This window comes from Brassica rapa, chromosome A05, assembly GCF_000309985.2.
Source record: "Brassica rapa cultivar Chiifu-401-42 chromosome A05, CAAS_Brap_v3.01, whole genome shotgun sequence".
NCBI lineage: Eukaryota > Viridiplantae > Streptophyta > Magnoliopsida > Brassicales > Brassicaceae > Brassica > Brassica rapa.
In genome coordinates this window covers 22,469,356-22,487,006 of record NC_024799.2, presented here as the reverse complement: position 1 = coordinate 22,487,006, position 17,651 = coordinate 22,469,356, and the positions used below count along the sequence as shown (strand labels likewise).

At 38.0% G+C, this 17,651-nt stretch overlaps 3 protein-coding genes across 3 annotated transcripts; 1 reads left to right on the top strand and 2 right to left on the bottom strand.

The window, feature by feature from the left end:
• Positions 1-688: 688 nt before the first annotated feature.
• LOC103869751 (probable protein phosphatase 2C 40) lies at positions 689-3,478 on the bottom strand. The gene is made up of 4 exons (XM_009147829.3): positions 3,238-3,478; positions 1,449-2,564; positions 1,111-1,375; positions 689-1,027 (listed from the first exon to the last, which is right to left on the bottom strand). The coding sequence occupies exons 2-4, from the start codon at positions 2,544-2,546 to the stop codon at positions 900-902; spliced, it is 1,491 nt and encodes a 496-aa protein (XP_009146077.1). The 5' UTR covers positions 2,547-2,564; positions 3,238-3,478; the 3' UTR covers positions 689-899.
• An 8,603-nt stretch (positions 3,479-12,081) lies between these two features.
• On the bottom strand, positions 12,082-14,744 carry LOC103869749 (alanine--tRNA ligase). Its single transcript, XM_009147828.3, has 9 exons — positions 14,537-14,744; positions 14,321-14,467; positions 14,120-14,223; positions 13,779-13,871; positions 13,598-13,700; positions 13,445-13,519; positions 12,854-12,949; positions 12,677-12,763; positions 12,082-12,338 (listed from the first exon to the last, which is right to left on the bottom strand). Exons 1-8 carry the CDS (start codon positions 14,621-14,623, stop codon positions 12,704-12,706), a joined length of 765 nt encoding a protein of 254 aa, XP_009146076.1. The 5' UTR covers positions 14,624-14,744; the 3' UTR covers positions 12,082-12,338; positions 12,677-12,703.
• A 1,406-nt stretch (positions 14,745-16,150) lies between these two features.
• Positions 16,151-16,881, top strand: LOC103869748 (rapid alkalinization factor 23). Its single transcript, XM_009147827.3, has one exon. The coding sequence runs from the start codon at positions 16,274-16,276 to the stop codon at positions 16,655-16,657; it is 384 nt and encodes a 127-aa protein (XP_009146075.2). The 5' UTR covers positions 16,151-16,273; the 3' UTR covers positions 16,658-16,881.
• The last annotated feature ends 770 nt before the right edge of the window (positions 16,882-17,651 follow it).

Sequence of the window (17,651 nt, the reverse complement as noted above, 5' to 3'; positions counted from 1 at the left end):
CTCCAAGAGTGTTTATGAAGCTGCAATAACCTCACTTCTGAATCAGGTGCATTGGACTCAAATAAAGGCCTAATAAAAGCAGCAACTCTTGGTATGAATTCCCCACACTCACACAACCTTTGTTAACACCTCCACTCTAACCTATTTTTGCTTAAATATGTTAATCAACTTGTTTAAGAAGACAAGATCATGACTCCTCAACCCATCTCTAAGAACGTTCTCATATAAACCATATGCGTCTTCTACCTTCCCCACTCTGAGAAACCCCTTATCAATTCTGAATAACCAGAATTTTCAAAGCAAAGAGGTGATTGAGGAGTTCCAAAATCTCCTTGTTATGATTTACAAAATCTAATTTGGTGACCTGCCAACACTTAAGCATTTTCTATGGAGAAACACTCTCAACAGTCACAAGCAAGACTAAAAACACAGAGAGTGAAGATTGATGAAACATGTTGCTCAGCTCTAGAGATAATATAGCACACACTTTTGTGTCAAACTATCTGTCTCCCAGTTTCAGTTTAATGCTCTTCTCATCTCCCATTTATTCAAATAGTCGTTAACCAATTAGCATAACCGGTTTCTGTCTGTAGTGTTACAGACCAAACCATAAGGTCAAAAAACAGTGCAAAAACCAAATTGGCTTGGCCGTGACAGACAGACTAACCCAAAAAAAACAAAACAGCAAAAGCAAAAAACCAAAAAAACCTCAAACTAGGATACAGTATTAGTACGGTACTATTGCTATACACTGAATAAAAATACGAACGTAGTAAATAAATAGAAAAACTCAAGATCAGTTTCATACGTATTTTTAAGTGGGGATCAAGAGTTGACTGTATGTACAATTTCACCAATCTAAAGATTTGTCGCCATCATCATCATCAAATCATCAATCATCACACGAACGTAGAAGCCTTTGAAGTGCGTTGATCTGTACCGAGAGTGATTACCATCACAGTCACATCATCATGATATCTCCTCTTCCTACCAGCCGGAACATTCAACAATTCTTCCAACGTGAACCCTAAAACTCAAAAGAGTAGTTGTTGTTATTACTATAGATAATAAAAACTTCTAACTAAAGAATTTTTTTAAACATTCGCTTACCAACACGAGCAGCAGCTTTAGCTACAAGACGTTCAAGTAGAAACTTTGCTGGATCACCACAAGGATTACTAGCAATGAAGCCATGAACTAGCTCTATCGCTTCCTCGTTGCTGAAGAAATCAAACAAACCATCGCTTGCAACTATAACAAAGTGATCTGACTCCGTTATCTTATGAACTCTCATCGATGGTTCCACCGAAACGTAAGGCGGACTCAAAAGGTTACGAACTCGAAGAATCCCCATCAGTGCATCGTTCAGTTTCTCCTGCAATAACAAAAGTTAAAACGAGACCACAAAAGACAAAAAAAAAAGCTACTTTGATGTTATAAAACAATACCTTCTTCAAGTAACCAACTCCTAGAGCACGTGTCACTTTAAGTTTCCCTTTGATCTTCCCACCAATAACGATCTTAGGATCATCAAGATGCTCACTCAATAGCCTAGCTTCCTCGATTTCGTTATCAACAGTGTGATCCTCCGTGAGCTGAACAGCTTGCAGCTTCTTGTTACCGTTGTACGTCGCTAGCACAGCTCTGCTATCACCTAGATTCATGATGTAAAGATCCTTCCCGACAAGGAGAGTGACCAGAACACAAGAACCAACAGACACCAAGTCCGGTCTCTCCTCCATCTCTTGCTCAACCATCCTCAAGAAATCGTTTTCCGCCTGGAGAAGCGCGCGGTTCAAGCAATCCAACACTCCTTGTCTGAACAAATCAGAGGAAGAAGAGTCTACTATTACACTGACGCCTCCATCATCAACATCTTGATGCGTCTTCATCTGGTGATCAAGCAGCTGGAGATGGAAAACAATGGACTCGTACAAAGTACACGCCAAGAAATCAGCAGCATCTCTTCCGTTGAATCCGTCGTAGATAGCGCAGAAGAGCCAACCGTTCTCCTCAGAGCAAACGGCCTGAACTCTATCTTCACCAGCAGCACCACCCGCGACTTGAACTTCCATAGCAGAGAGGACAAACCCTTCGTTCAGAGAGGAAGAAGGAGAACTCATGGAGGTCAAGAAGCAAGACTCGGGCTCGGGAGGACTCGGGCTGCAGCTGAGACTCGCCATGCTTCCGTGGAGAGAAGGAGAGAGTATGTCGAGCTTGGAAAGCGCGGGGGAAGAGGGAACTTTCCTGAAGGATTTGGGAGAGTCTAGAGAGGGTAGAATCTCGGAGCCGATGACTCCGTTGCAGATGTTGGTGTTGGCTAGTGTAGGGTTGCCGCTTAAAGCAGCGCCTGATAGACAAGAGAAGCTGCTTGTCTTTTGAAGCCTAAAGCCAGCAAGAACGCCGCGGCTATCAGGAACAATAGCATCTTCAGGGATTCCTATCGTCTTCTTATTATTATTGTTGTTATTGTTGTTGTTATTGCATTGATAGCCAAAGCTTATCTCAATCTCTCCATAAGGATCACTTAACGTCTCTTGCTGCATTTTTGTGAAAAAATGTTTCTGTAATAAACAAGATCTAGTTTAGTATTTGCTTATCAATCAAAAGAGCCATTAACCAAAAAAAGTACAAAAAAGGACTTGTTATTATTATTTTTGATCCAAAAACCAGTCCTAATCAAATCTTAAACTGAGAAACTTAGCATTAGTAATGACCTTAGAGACAAGATACGTGGTGGTGAGTATAAGCAGAGAGCGAAAGTGAAAGATAGATTGGTGCCAAAATAACAAACATTTTCACAGTTAGCACAAGTTACATGTGGAGTTAAAAAAAACAATATTTTTACTATAGGACAATATTAAATGCAGACCACAGAAGCTGTTGCTGCTAAAGGATTCAGATAAAAATGTTTTACAGAGAAAAACAAAACAGAAACAGAGGAACGAACTTTTAATGAATGAAAGAAAAAAAAAAACCTTGAGAATATCGACTTATTCACCATACAACAGAGAGAGAGAGAGATACATGTTTTGTAAGTGGTCATTAACAAAATCTACTGAACACTGTTGTCTGAAGGAAATCTCCTAAACACTGATGTATTAATAATTCTCCACTGACAGAACAAAAGCAGTAACAGGCAAACCGGATTACAAAACCGTGAATCAAGAGTATCGAATTATAGGGAAGTCATTGGAGACTATACAGGATATTGTGATAACGTGTGTTTGTGTTTACCTTAACGTAGAAAGGATTAGTAACGCGGATGGAGAAAACTCAAAGAGGGATTCGAAGAACCGGAGAGAAGTCACAGGAGAAAGCGAATCGGAGGAGGAGGAAGCGAATAAGAAAAGAGTGAGAGAGAGAGAGAGAGAGAAGAGGAAATATAGAATGGATGGAGGAGAAGAGCTAACGAGTGAATGTTTTCTTTGCTAATTTTGGGTCTCTTTAAAAAAAATCGATGCCTCCCTCTCTTTATAACCTTTCTCTCTCTCTCTCTCTCTGGGTTTTTGATTCGTCCTTACCTTTTCGCTTCTTTTTTATATATTTTTCATTCAAAGCTCAGTTTTACACGGAAAAATATGCTACTTTATTATCTTGGTTAAAATAAATTATTATTGTATTTATTAAATCTCTTTTATCTATTTATAAATCATTCATCATATATTTTAATGTCTGAGGTTATTTAATTAAGATATCAAATATTTTATGACAAAAGTATAATCACTAGCTTCATTAATTTGTGAAAAGATAAATTATATTTTTATTTATAAACTCACTTAATTATTTATTAAATTTATAAAATAAATAAATAAAACAAAATTGAAAATATAAAATTTAATCTTTTTTCAAAATGTTCAAAAGAAATTTTAAAATTTTTATTTCAAAATTGTTTTTTTTGTAAATTGTTTTTTTTTTATGTTTTGTTTGGGATGTGTTTTTTAAAAAAAAATATTAAAAAAAATTATTGAATGTGTATGGAATTTTCTGAATTTATAAACAAAAACGGTTTTTCAAATTCAAGGACTTCGCAAACGTTTAGTTAAAAATTTTAAATGTAACTTGTATGTATATTTTGGAAAAACTTTTTTAAATATGTATATGACGTTTTCGTGAATATGAACTATGTGCATATTAAAAAACAATATTAAATACATAATATTTTTATAAATTGTACAAGGATAATTTTAAATATTTATAATATTTTCATAAATTTAGATATTAAATTCAGGAATATCTTCTAACAACTTTAAGAAGATGTATACATATTCAAAAATATCTTACTAAATATAGGTATAACTTTAATTCAGTAAGTTATTCATAAATATATATTCACAAAAGTCTTATTAAATACATATCTAAGAATACATTTTAAAATACATATTTATGATTTTTTCCTAATTTTATAAAGATATTATACATGTTATCATTATCTTCCTAAATTTAATAAGATATTATGTATATTTAGAATTTTTTTTTTGACAGCAACAACCTACAGATTCATATAGACTCTGTAAACCAAGGCGGCAACTCTGCATTCATGTGTATGACGAAAGACGACTGAATTCGAGCACTACGTGCCAAACAATCCGCCTTTGTGGTTTCCGTCCTGGAGACATGAACGATGCTTGAGTTGGTGAAGCTTCTTTTCAAAAGCATAATGTCTTCTAGGTAACTTTCAAATGCTGACCATTTCTCTGGTTTCGAAACCATCTTCACCACTTAGGAACAGTTCGTATATTTAGTAATGTTTTACTAGATATGCATGTAATTCAAATTTATTTAAAAATATTTAAGAAAAAATCAAAAAGAAATTTCCAAAAAATCAAATTTTAATTTAAATATTTATTTTGATATATTTTTGTCAACAACTGAGACCGACTCATATAGGCTATGCCTAATTATTTATTTTGATATATCTGTAGAAAGCATATTAATTTTTATTTTAGTTTTAATGTAACTTAATTTAGTTATATTGACCCTTTTGAACTAGTTTAAGAACAAAAACATGTTTTGATTATTTTAAGCCATTTTAATATTTAATTACAATTTTATGTGTTGTTTAAAATTAAAATGATTTTACTTTTTGTATATAGTTATTTAAAATACTATAAATTTAAATGAGTAAATTATTATATAAAAACCGAAGATATGTTTGGTAGAAATCATACATACAAATTTTAGAAAATTATATCCAATATTAAATCTTAGACTTTTAAAGTAAAATTTTCTTGGTAGGATACTTTCAGATCCTTCTGATAAAAAAGATGTTAGAAATTTTTGGTGGGCTTGTTAAAACTACTTTTCAAAAAGGAAAAATTATAAGAAATTAATATAATTTTTTAATCTGTTAAATATGCATTGTTGTTGTTATAACGTATAACCTTCGTAAATAATCATAACCAAACAAATCTATAGACGAGATTGAAAAACTATAGTCAACAAATTGAAGGCAATAAGTGTGTTGGTTGACATTGTCTATGCTTATGTCATCCTCAGATCCCTACCTCTCTATTATTTTTCTTGGACTGCTCAATGTAACAATATAATATTAATAATACTATAAGATTAAGCAAATAACCTCCATTTTTTGTTTGTTGTCTAGTTTCCCACGATACATCATATTAAAATTACAAGAGGGCTTATGTATGCAATTTAAAATGGTAAATTTCTTGACATCCATCCTATGACATAAACCCACATGTTCCTCCACTCTAGCACATTCTGATGCGAAGGATCGACTGTATATAACCTTTTCAGAGATAAAACAGCTTTCATATTTTATTATAGTAGCGTAAATTATGTTAATCCATATTCAGGTAAATAATTTAACAAAATATTTTGTGAGATTGGCAAGAAGGCTGAATACGCTTGGGCCAACACTTGGGCCTCGGTGATTGAAGAAGGCCCAAATCAGAAAAGCAGGTGAGAGTCTGCGTCGCAGAGGATCACATCCCGTAACAACCTAACGTCCTTATCTTCTGTTGATATAAGGCGCTGGCTTATAGCCATTGTTGTTAATCGAGAAAAAGCTCTTGTAATCATACAGAATCAGAGAGATAGTGAATTCCAGGTGCCGATCCTGAACGAGATGTACCCAAGGTCTGGGGAACTCTAAAACTTGCTCTGTGTCATCGCTTTTACTTTTCTTTTCTTCTTGCTTCTTTCGAGAGAGAGTAGAGTCGCGATCTACAAACAAACGAGAGTAGAGTGAGATAGAAAATTAAGTGAGTCGATCACACGAGTGCAGTCCAAGGCGATATCGAGTCGAGTACTTCTACAAGTGGTATCAGAGCATCGGTTAGAGGAACGAGGAGCTCTCGATCGAGGAAGATAGGATCAAGCCTCTACTCAGAACCTACTGGTTCTCTTGGAAGAGGAGTCAACAAGGATCGGATCGCGATAGACTTCGATCATCGCGATAAGAAAGGGAAGTTAAAGTCTAATCTCCTGTTTTAATCTGAAAATTGAATCTCGATTCTCATAGATCGGTTGCATATTCTCTGTTGGCTGTGGTACTGTACTCTTGGTTATCTGCAGGTAACAAGAAACGTAGAATCACACCAAGGACGGGATGGATCCAACACGAGGAAAGTTTGAGATCGAAAAGTTCGATGGAAAAGGAGACTTTGGGTTATGGAAGTTCAAGATGCAAGCTCAGCTAGAGATTCAAGGCTTGCTATCAGTACTGGAGGAAACCGACCCATCAGAAACGGATAAAGGAAAGCAAGAGGAGGACACTGATGTAAAGAAGGATCCAAAGAAGGCAGAGAAGGACTTAAGAGTTCGAAGCCTGTTAAGCATCTGCTTGAGTGATGTGATACTAAGGAAGATCATAAATGAGACCACGGCACTGGGAATGTGGAAAGCATTGGAGAGGGACTACCAAACTTAGTCCCTTCCAAACAGAATCTACCTTAAGAAGAAGTTTTCTTGCTTCAAGATGGAAGAAGAGAAACCTATGGAGGAAAGCTTTGACCAGTTCTTGAAGCTGGTGGCTGACCTAGCAAGCATCAAGATTGATATAACCGACGAGGATCAGGCTATACAACTCCTATCAGGACTACCATCTGCCTATGAACCATTGGTCCATACGTTACAATATGGAACTGGAAAAGACACCCTGACCGTAAATGAGGTGATGACAGCTGCATACTCAAAAGAATTAGAGCTAAAGCAGAAGGGAGTCAACACCAGAGGAAAACAATCAGAAGGTCTCTTCACAGAGTCAAGGGGAAGATCATCGTCCAGAAATGACTCAGGAAACAACAAGCAATGGAACAACAGATCTAAGGGCAGTTTTAGATCAAAGTCAAGAGGCAAAAATGGTGGAAGATCAGATAAGACTTGCTGGGTGTGTGGCAGTGACAGTCACTGGAAAAGAGACTGTCCTGAGAAGAAGAACACCTCACAGTCGTTCAAGCCAAACAATTCCGCGAATGTGGCTTCAAATCTCCCGGGCCCGATTGCATTGACTGCAAGTCTGATCGTATCAGACGAGGAATGGGTCTTAGACTCAGGCTGCACGTTTCACATTACCCCGAGGAAAGACCTGTTAACAGAACTGGTGGAGTTCGAAGGTAACAAGGTCATGATGGGTAATAACACCCATTGCACAATAAAAGGGATGGGGAAGGTTACAATCGACAATGAGGATGGAACGTCAGTCACTCTGAGCAATGTTCGGTACATGCCAGAGATGGGAAGAAATCTGATATCCTATGGTCAGCTAGAACAATCAGGTTGCAACTACACTGGAAAAGGCTACATGGTCCACTTCTACAAAGAGGGTAGAAAGGTCCTAACTGGGAAGTACAACAACGGATTGTACTATCTCCAAGGAACAATAAGGCGACCAGAAGCAAATTCAGCAAAAGACTGCAAGGACTTCACCAAGAGATGGCACACAAGGCTAGCACATATGAACATTCGCTCGATGAGGCATCTAGTCAGCAAAGGCTATCTGAAGAAGGAAGAGATAGGAGAGCTAGGCTTCTGCGAGGGGTGTGTAATGGGAAAGGCTCATAAACAGAAGTTTCCAAAGGCTAAACACACAACAGAAGGAGTCCTAGACTACATTCATTCAGATCTATGGGGATCACCAAACACAGTCTCAAGCTTATCAGGGGCTAAATATTTCTTAACCTTTACTGATGATTATTCAAAGAAAGTGTGGATATATTTCTTAAAAGCTAAGACTGAAGTGTTTGATTATTTTGCAGAGTGGAAATTGCTCATGGAAAATCAAACGGGGAGGAAGATTAAGTGCATTAGGACTGACAACGGCTTGGAGTTCTGTAACCAGAAGTTTGATCAGTTGTGCAAGGAATCTGGCATCAAGAGACACAAAACATGTCCCTACACGCCACAACAAAACGGAATCTCCGAGAGAATGAATCGCACCATCATGGACAAGGTCAGATCTATGTTGAATGAGACGGGTCTTGACGAGAGCTACTGGGCAGAGGCAGCTTCAACAGCAGTATACGTAATAAACCGTTCACCGAGTGCCTCAATCCAGTTTGATATACCAGAAGAAAGGTGGTCAGATCGCAGCCCCGACTACAGTCACCTGAAAAGTTTTGGCTGTGTGGCATATGTACATCAAGTTAAGGAGAAAACAAACTCAAGAGCAGCGAAGGGAATCTTTATAGGCTACGCTCAGGGAACCAGAGGATACAGAGTCTGGTTAATTGATGAACAGAAGGTAGTCATCAGCAAGGATGTCGTTTTCAATGAAGATCAGCTGTTCAAGGACTTGGAAGCAGAAAAATCAAACTCCAAGAAGGAACAAAATGAAAGGGTCACAAAGAAGAAAGTTACTTTCAAAAGTGTTCTTGAAGACATTTGTGAAGGGGAGACGTCAGATTCTGGTGGAGCTACTGAGGAAGAAGAAATTCAGGGTCTAAAATCAGTGGAAGAAGATGGCTCTGAGACGTCAAGCGCTTTAGGCCAGACAGATGATCTAAGAAACTATGTTCTTGCAAGAGACAGGGTAAGAAGGACCATCAAACCACCGTCGAAGTTCGAAGATGGGGATTTTGTAGCATATGCTTTGGCAAGCTCAGAAGACGTTGAAATTGAAGAACCCAAGAGCTTTCACGATGCGATGAAGAGTAAAGAATGGAAGCTGTGGAATCGAGCTGCGGACGAGGAGATGACCTCTCTCGATAAAAATGAAACATGGGAATATGTTGAGAGACCGAAGAATCACAAGGTGATTGGAAACAGATGGATCTTCAAGCTCAAGCCAGGAGTTCCAGGCACAGATCAACCTCCAAGATACAAAGGGAGGTTAGTGGCTAAGGGATACGCACAAATAGAGGGCATTGACTACAATGAAGTCTTTGCACCGGTAGTAAAACACGTATCAATTAGGCTTCTTCTATCAGCGGTAGTTCATCACGACTTAGAACTGGAACAACTAGACGTGAAGACAGCTTTCTTACACGGGGTTTTGAAGGAGCGAGTTTACATGGAGCAGCCTGAAGGATACGTTAAGAAAGGGCAAGAGAAGATGGTGTGTTTACTCCGAAAATCACTATACGGATTGAAACAATCACCTAGAGAGTGGAATCATAGATTCCATACGTTTATGGTGGAGCAAAATTACAGAAGAAGCGAGTATGATCCGTGTGTGTACATGAAGGGCACAAGTATAGAGGATGTGGTCTACTTACTACTCTACGTAGACGACATGTTAATAGCGGCGAAAGAGATGAGAACAGTGCGAAGGCTAAAGGATCAGTTGAGTCAGGAATTTGAGATGAAGGACCTAGGCGCAGCAAGAAGAATACTAGGAATGGATATCTACAGAGACAGGTCAAAGGGGACATTGGTTCTATCTCAGAATGATTACCTATCAAAAGTCCTAAAGACTTTCGGTATGATGGATTGCAGAGCAGTCAGTACACCACTCGGTTCGCAGTTCAAGCTACAGAGTCTATCTAAAGCAGATGAAGAAAAACAAGGCAGAGATATGGAGAACGTACCTTACTCAAGCGCAGTTGGCAGCTTGATGTATGCCATGGTGGGTTCGAGACCGGACCTGGCGTATGCAGTAGGACTCGTCTGTAGATTCATGAGCAAACCTGGCACAAAACATTGGTTAGCTGTGAAATGGGTTATGAGATACGTTAAAGGAGCATTGGGAGTAAACTTAACCTTTAGGAAAGGAGAAGACATGAGGGTAAGAGGGTATTGTGACTCAGATTATGCTTCTGATCTGGACAAGAGCAGGTCCATTACTGGTTATGTCTTCACTGTTGGAGGGAACACCGTCAGCTGGAGGTCATCCCTACAAAAGGTGGTAGCTCTATCAACAACGGAAGCAGAGTACATGGCTCTTTCAGACGCAGTTAGGGAAGGTCTATGGCTCAAAGGCATTTGTGAAGAAATGAAGCTCAGTGATGATGTGGTGGACATCCACTGTGATTCACAAAGCGCAATCTATCTAGCGAGTAACTTCGTGTATAGAGAGAAGACGAAGCATATCAGGACGAAGTATAACTTCATCAGAGAAGTTATAGCAGACGGGGAGGTCAGAGTTATCAAGATACATACGTCAGTGAATCCAGCTGATATGCTAACGAAGACTTTACCTGGAGAAAAATTTGATGGGTGCTTAGCTAAGCTAGGCGTTCTGGAAGCTTGACATTTCACGGAGGAAGCAGTTGTCTTTGGAACTGAGAAGACGACGGTGGTGAGGTGTGTCTCGGAAGACAGAAGAGACGGTAGTGACGAAAGAATGTTCGTTGAGGATTTGAAGTAATGACAAAAGAGTCCGGAGGAAAACCAGGATCGGCAAAGGTAGTGGTGACCCGATAACAGCGTCACGGTGGTAGCTTGGTCGGAGCTCGCCGGTTCAGCCGTCTTTCCAAGGTGGAGATTGTGAGATTGGCAAGAAGGCTGAATACGCTTAGGCCAACACTTGGGCCTCGGTGATTGAAGAAGACCCAAATCAGAAGAGCAGGTGAGAGTCTGCGTCGCAGAGGATCACATCCCGTAACAACCTAACGTCCTTATCTTCTGTTGATATAAGGCGCTGGCTTATAGCCATTGTTGTTAATCGAGAAAAAGCTCTTGTAATCATACAGAATCAGAGAGATAGTGAATTCCAGGTGCCGATCCTGAAGGAGATGTACCCAAGATCTGGGGAACTCTAAAACTTGCTCTGTGTCATCGCTTTTACTTTTCTTTTCTTCTTGCTTCTTTCGAGAGAGAGTAGAGTTGCGATCTACAAACAAACGAGAGTAGAGTGAGATAGAAAACTAAGTGAGTCGATCACACGAGTGCGGTCCAAGACGATATCGAGTCGAGTACTTCTACATATTTATAATACAAATATTGCAGTCTGGATGGGCAGCATAATATAAAACCCCCCAAAATACATAGTGACGTTATACAAAAATCATAAAATTTTGAGTACTAGGCTACTAGTCACTAGATATCAACGTGTCGTACATCATAGTTGCCGCAACCAGAGACGCAAGGAAGTAACTTATAAAATAAATAGTACACACAAATAATACTATTCAAATGGTGAGCAAGAAAAAAAGTCGGGAATGTTTACAAGTTAGGTCGAGTGACGTAAGAAACGGGAGCGGTTCTTTACATTTTACATCTCTCTCAGAATATATTATACTAGTGTTTTTTTTTTTTTTTAATTTTATTATACTACTGTTTAATCAAAATTTGTTAAACCTGACGAAGAAGCCACACGAAAATTATTAAATAATCACAACGACGCAATGAAAAAGCTATATGAATTTATATACGTTTATCGATTTTGACTTGGTTTATTTGGAGCTACTATTATCTAACTTATGAGGTCACACCTGAAAGAAAATCCATTTCGATTTCGATTTTCTACATATTGAAAAAGTCCCACAACCTCAGACCGGTCTCCGTATTGAACAACAAAGACTTGTTCAAGCTTGACCGGTTTCCTTGATCAGAGCTTAACAACCACGCAAATCACTCAATAGATTCGGTTTGGTAAACTAAAATTCCGGTTTACAGCTTGAGATCGCGTTCCACACTAATTTTTTTTCCTATACCTTAGCGATGCATCATTAAAAATTATCGAACCAAATGTTTGGTATGATTATAGAAACCAAGAGTCAATATTGTAATGCTAATAAGAGGCTGAGTGGAAGATCATATCACATCAATATCATATCAATATACGACTTATCAATGATAGGGAGAGTCGTTTAGTAGTTTTGATATAAAAAAAATACCCACAAAATACTAATTGGTGGCTGTTGAGCACAGGAGAGGCTGCTTGCTGTTGAAGCCAACTGATTGAAACAGTCGTCATCACTTCAATTCCTTCCCTGAAATTGACATTCGATGACAATCCCATTTTAGCTTACGTACCTTTTCTTTTGGCAATTTCTAATGAACAGGAGAGGTTTCAGTTTTGTCTTTATTGGAAAGCAATTTTCAACTATAGATTGTCCATTTTCTGCAAGCTGTCTGTCTTATGTGCATCTTAGCTGCAAGCTGTTGTGTTATGTGCATCTAGTTGCAAAGTTCCTAACTACTACGTCTCTTTCTTAAACCACAGAACCTGAAGTTGTTTTTCGTTGTCATTGTTTTACCAAGATAGTACACATATGTATAGATCCAGGATTTATAATCTTAGCAAGAAGAAGTCTGATGATGAGGTTACCTTGACTTTTTTTTTTGTATACTGGAATTAAGATGCAATGGTGTAGAAAACTTTTGTCATTCCTTTCTTTGTTCTCATCTGTGTGATCTGAGAAACGAGAAGGGAAGTACAGAGAATCATGTAATCAACAAAAAGGGAAGAGATATATACTCGAGACTGGGTATAATGGATGTGTACCTTCATGCTTATGATATCAGATATATCGGAGACATGGGTGCCACCACACGGACACCCAGGGTTTTCACCTAATCTTAAGACTCGGGGAGTGCTGCCCTGTAAGGTAAGTAAACATAGAAACTTGAGTTTGATAATACTTCAAGAGGTGAAGTGGCTCAGGACAATCTATTGTGGATTCATTTGTTATCTATTTTCCAAGCATAACTAGCTAGCTTACTCTAACTGGATACCTATTAACCAGCAATGCAACAAGGTTAAGTACTTTTGATGCTACCGGAATCATCACTAACATAGATACCAGATAGATGATATAACATTTTAGACAGAGAGTAAGAACTGATACAGAAACTGATTTATCTATCCATCATGGTTACACTTTAATTCAAAGCAAAAATGATCATTCTATGAAAATCAACTGCCTCCATATAGCCTAACTGAAAAAATTTGCTACAACTGAAGATAAACATTGCCACTCCTATAAGATCTCGAAGTCATTCAAGGAAAAATGCTACTCCGTAAGCTGGACACTCGAGGTTTATACTGAGAGAAAAATCATTGGAGATCGAGGAAGAAGATAATTGAAACAAATACCTTGGGAATATAATCAGGAAGAGTGCCACCACAGAGCAGGGATGCCTCTTCATAGGGTAATATATCAGCATAAACCTTATACAAGGAACAACAACCAAAAAAAATCACTATTAAGAATTTCCAACAATGAATAAAGAGACTCTGAGGACTTACCTTTCCTCCTTTGGATATTAGTTCATTAGCCTCTGCCTCCAACTCTTTCTGCTTCACCAGCAGTTCAGCCTGTGGAACGACTCCTTTGTATTCCACAAAAGGACTGGATCATATATCCTATTGTCAGTTAAGTTTGGCATAGAGGTAAACTGATGACCAAAACTCTCAAATATCTTATTACCCGTCAGGGAAATGGTACCCTTTCCCAGGCTCCAAATGTCCCAACCCAACTTTCTGCATACACAAATCCAGCAAGTGCCCAGCTGAGTGCAACCTGGTCATTAATAAAAAAAAAAGTAAACTTTAACAACTCAAGAACCTAGTTTTCAGAAACTTCTGTTGCCATCATAAACAATGAGAACAATCTTTAACAGTGACTAAATAACAACTCAGAAGATCTCCAAAAGCATTTTTCACATCAATTAGAAGAGCATCAGCAACCACTATGCAGAAAACACTTCCAGTACCAATCAAACAATCAACCTTTACACTAAGCTACAACTTCTATTTAGCTTTCCTTGCCTGGAATTGAGTTTACGCCTTGATTCATCAACAAGCAAGTGAACTTCTTTCCCCTTTTCAACATCTTCAGGATTCGAACCTTGGAACACTCCGTAATGGAGAACCTAAAGGATGTAATCATGTAACACACAAACATTATAAAGATTTTACCAAACTAATCAAGCAGTGGGAACGATTGAGATACACAATTCAAAATCTCACGATTCCATCTTTGGATCGAACATCTTGAACCGAGAACTTGAAATCCGAACCGGCGAATTCGATTAAACCGGTGTCCGACGGCTGGCCTCCACCTTGCGGATGAAACACGGTGGAGTCCAATATAAGAGCTATACGTCCATCTTCCCCCTGATTCATATAGAGATTCAGCATTGTATATAAAGAAGACGGCGAAGAGGTCGAGAATGGTGAACGGACCTTGAATAAGGAGAGGAACGTGGCTTGGGATTGAAGTTTAAACATGTCCTCATGATATTCAAGCTTCGTCGGAGGAGGAGAATCCATGGTGATTCCGATGGGTGTGAACCCTCCCGAGTTTTTTCTATAAGTCTCCACAGCAACGGGAAACAAAGAAGGAAGTGCAGTGTAATTAGGCCTTCATTATTATGGGCTTTTCATCTCCTTGTTGGGCTTCGAATTTTCAATTTGTTTAGAACATCTCGAATGTATAACTTTATTTTTTCCTCCAAAATGGAGTTGATGAACAAACAAAAAATAGACTAATTTCATTATGGAATGAGATATGGAGTTGAGTTAGAGCATTTCTTAGTTCATATTCACTTTTACTCCATTTTAAGGATAGAGATATCCTTAGCACCATTTTTTGGGAGGTTTTTGGGTTATGTATTAAGACTATGATAGAAGCAACTTCACTCACGTTTGTTTTAAAGTTTAACCACACTCTCTCACACACCCGTGTATAAATAACCTTGAAGTTTGATAATTTTTTTTCATGTGGTGAAGATTTCGTGGATGAAAAGATGATTTCTTCGAGTGAAACTAAATGATGTTGAAAAATCGGCAGATGAATAATTTCATTCTAATTTTACTGTAGATTTTAATGTTAATCTCGAAAAGTTAGAAAACCATTTTTTTTGTTGGATTTTCCTGGTTTGTGATTATATTCTTTGTTAGAACAGAAGAATACATACTCCACACACCGGGCACACCCTATGATTCTAAGAGATGGAAACGCGTAAATCGGTGAGAACACATGGTTTTAGTCACACGTCAGAACAAAAAAAAACTGCTGAGAAAAACTGAATAAAAGCCAAATAAAGCTCAATTCCCCGTAAATGTAGGTCCAAATCATAATCTTCTGTTTGGTGGCGGCGTGGCGCTGCCGCACGAGATGGCTTTAATAATAAATCAATTTCATTGATGTCAAAACAAAAATTTTAATTTGATGAAATTACAAATTACAAATTACAACTAGACTAACAGTAACACAAAAAAGTTTCATTTTACTCAGTATGTTTTTAATCTGAAATAATCACAAATCATGGTAGAAAACCATTCATAATTGTACAAACTAAAAGTAAATGCGTTTTGTAGTATTCTTATCTACCCTTGTACTCGTTTTTTATTGTTAGTACTTTAAAACATTAGATTTTTCAAATGTATGTGCATAATGGGTTAATGACATAAGCCAAAACATAATCATAACTCTTATTGACATTTTGTAGTATAATTGTTCTACTTATGATTCTGATTAAAAACATTATGATATTTGCGAAAAATAAAAGACATTCAAGAGTGAATATAAGGTAGTAAAAAGAAGTTTCATTCAAATAACAAAACATACACTATAAGTTTTTTAAATTGGTTTATATAATTACAGTAAATCATCTTTTTTTTTGCGCAACCACAGTAAATCATCTATAAAATGAGTAAAAGTGACCAAGAAAATTAAGAAAGAACAAAAAAAAAAGTAAGGTGGATGTCTCCATCAAAACACTTAGGGCATTATTAAACACCCTTAAGATTTGAAGCTAACAAAAGAGCCCACTTGTAAAAGCTGTCTTAACATCACACTAAAGTCAAGTGGTAGTATCGTAATTACTAACATCTGCAGTGTCATTTCGACATGTTACTTCTCTTTTAACTAAACCTCGTCTCTGTTTCTCTTTCATCAAAGTTCGTGCACTGAAAAACATGAGAGGACTCTCCAGAAACTCCGGCACGGCGGCGATTCTCGCGATCTTCGCAATCCTCGCCGTTCAGCACTTGACCGTAGCCGCCGACTTCCCTCCGTTAGAGACAGAGTGCCGCGGTACCATAGCCGAATGCTCGGTTTCCGCCGCGTTTGGAGACGAAGGAGATCTGTTCTACGGCGGAGGAATGGGAGCGGAGTTCGAGATGGACTCGGAGATCAACCGGCGCATGTTAGCGAACAGGAGGTACATCAGCTACGGTGCGCTGAGGAGAAACAGTGTACCTTGCTCACGACGCGGCGCATCTTACTACAATTGCCGACGTGGCGCACAAGCCAACCCGTACTCTCGCGGCTGCAGTGTCATCACTCGCTGCCGGCGATAAATCTGTAATTTTCCTCAATATTCTTTTCTTTTTTCTTATATATATAATTTTCAGATAATTTCTCAGTTTCATTGCAATATTCATACGCATATATATGTAAATTTCTCTGGAAATAATCTCCGTCATTGATGTAAAAGTACCAAGAAAATAAGTATGGAATTGAATTAGATAATTAACGTTGTAATCAATAGTATCATCAGTGATATAGGAATGTGTTGAAGTAATATTGTTATTTAAATGAAATTTTTGTAGGCAGATAATGCGTACTATCCCTTATAATAGAATAGTGTATTATATGAGTGTTCATCGGTGCATCACGCATGTTCTAGAGAAATAACAGAACCTAAGAAATAAAATATGGTGAAAGTATGATCGCTAAGAGAATAAAGTTTTTATTTTATGTAAATAATGATGGAAAAAAGAAAGACGATAATATGATTTGGTTGGGTGCCAACTAAAGCCAGCTTTACCTGTACCCCTTTCGGCAGAGCCACACGTGCAGGATAATCTGTAATACTTTTTTTTGGGTCGAATAATTAATCTGTAATACTAAAATTATTAAAAAGATCCATGAATTTCGATATGAAATTTGTTAAGTCACGAGAACTCCTATAGGATAGAAGGCTTGATCTTATTGAATGATATGAGAGCACTATATATAGTGATTTACAATACTAATCTAGGTATTACATAATGACTAATATGACCTTAATACATATATACTCTACACACCCCCTCAAGATGGAGGGAGTTTAAGCACTCCAATCTTGGATAAGAGTTCATGAAACCGTGATCTCGGTAATGGTTTGGTAAGAGCATCAGCAAGCTGGTCCTTGGTTGAGACATGTGTGACACGAAGGGCTCCAGACTGTACATTCCCGCGGACAAAATGAAAATCAAGAGCAAGATGTTTCATCTTGGAATGGAACACCGGGTTGGCGCTGAGATATGTGGCACCCACGTTATCGCAGTAGATGGTAGGAGTGTTCGTGAG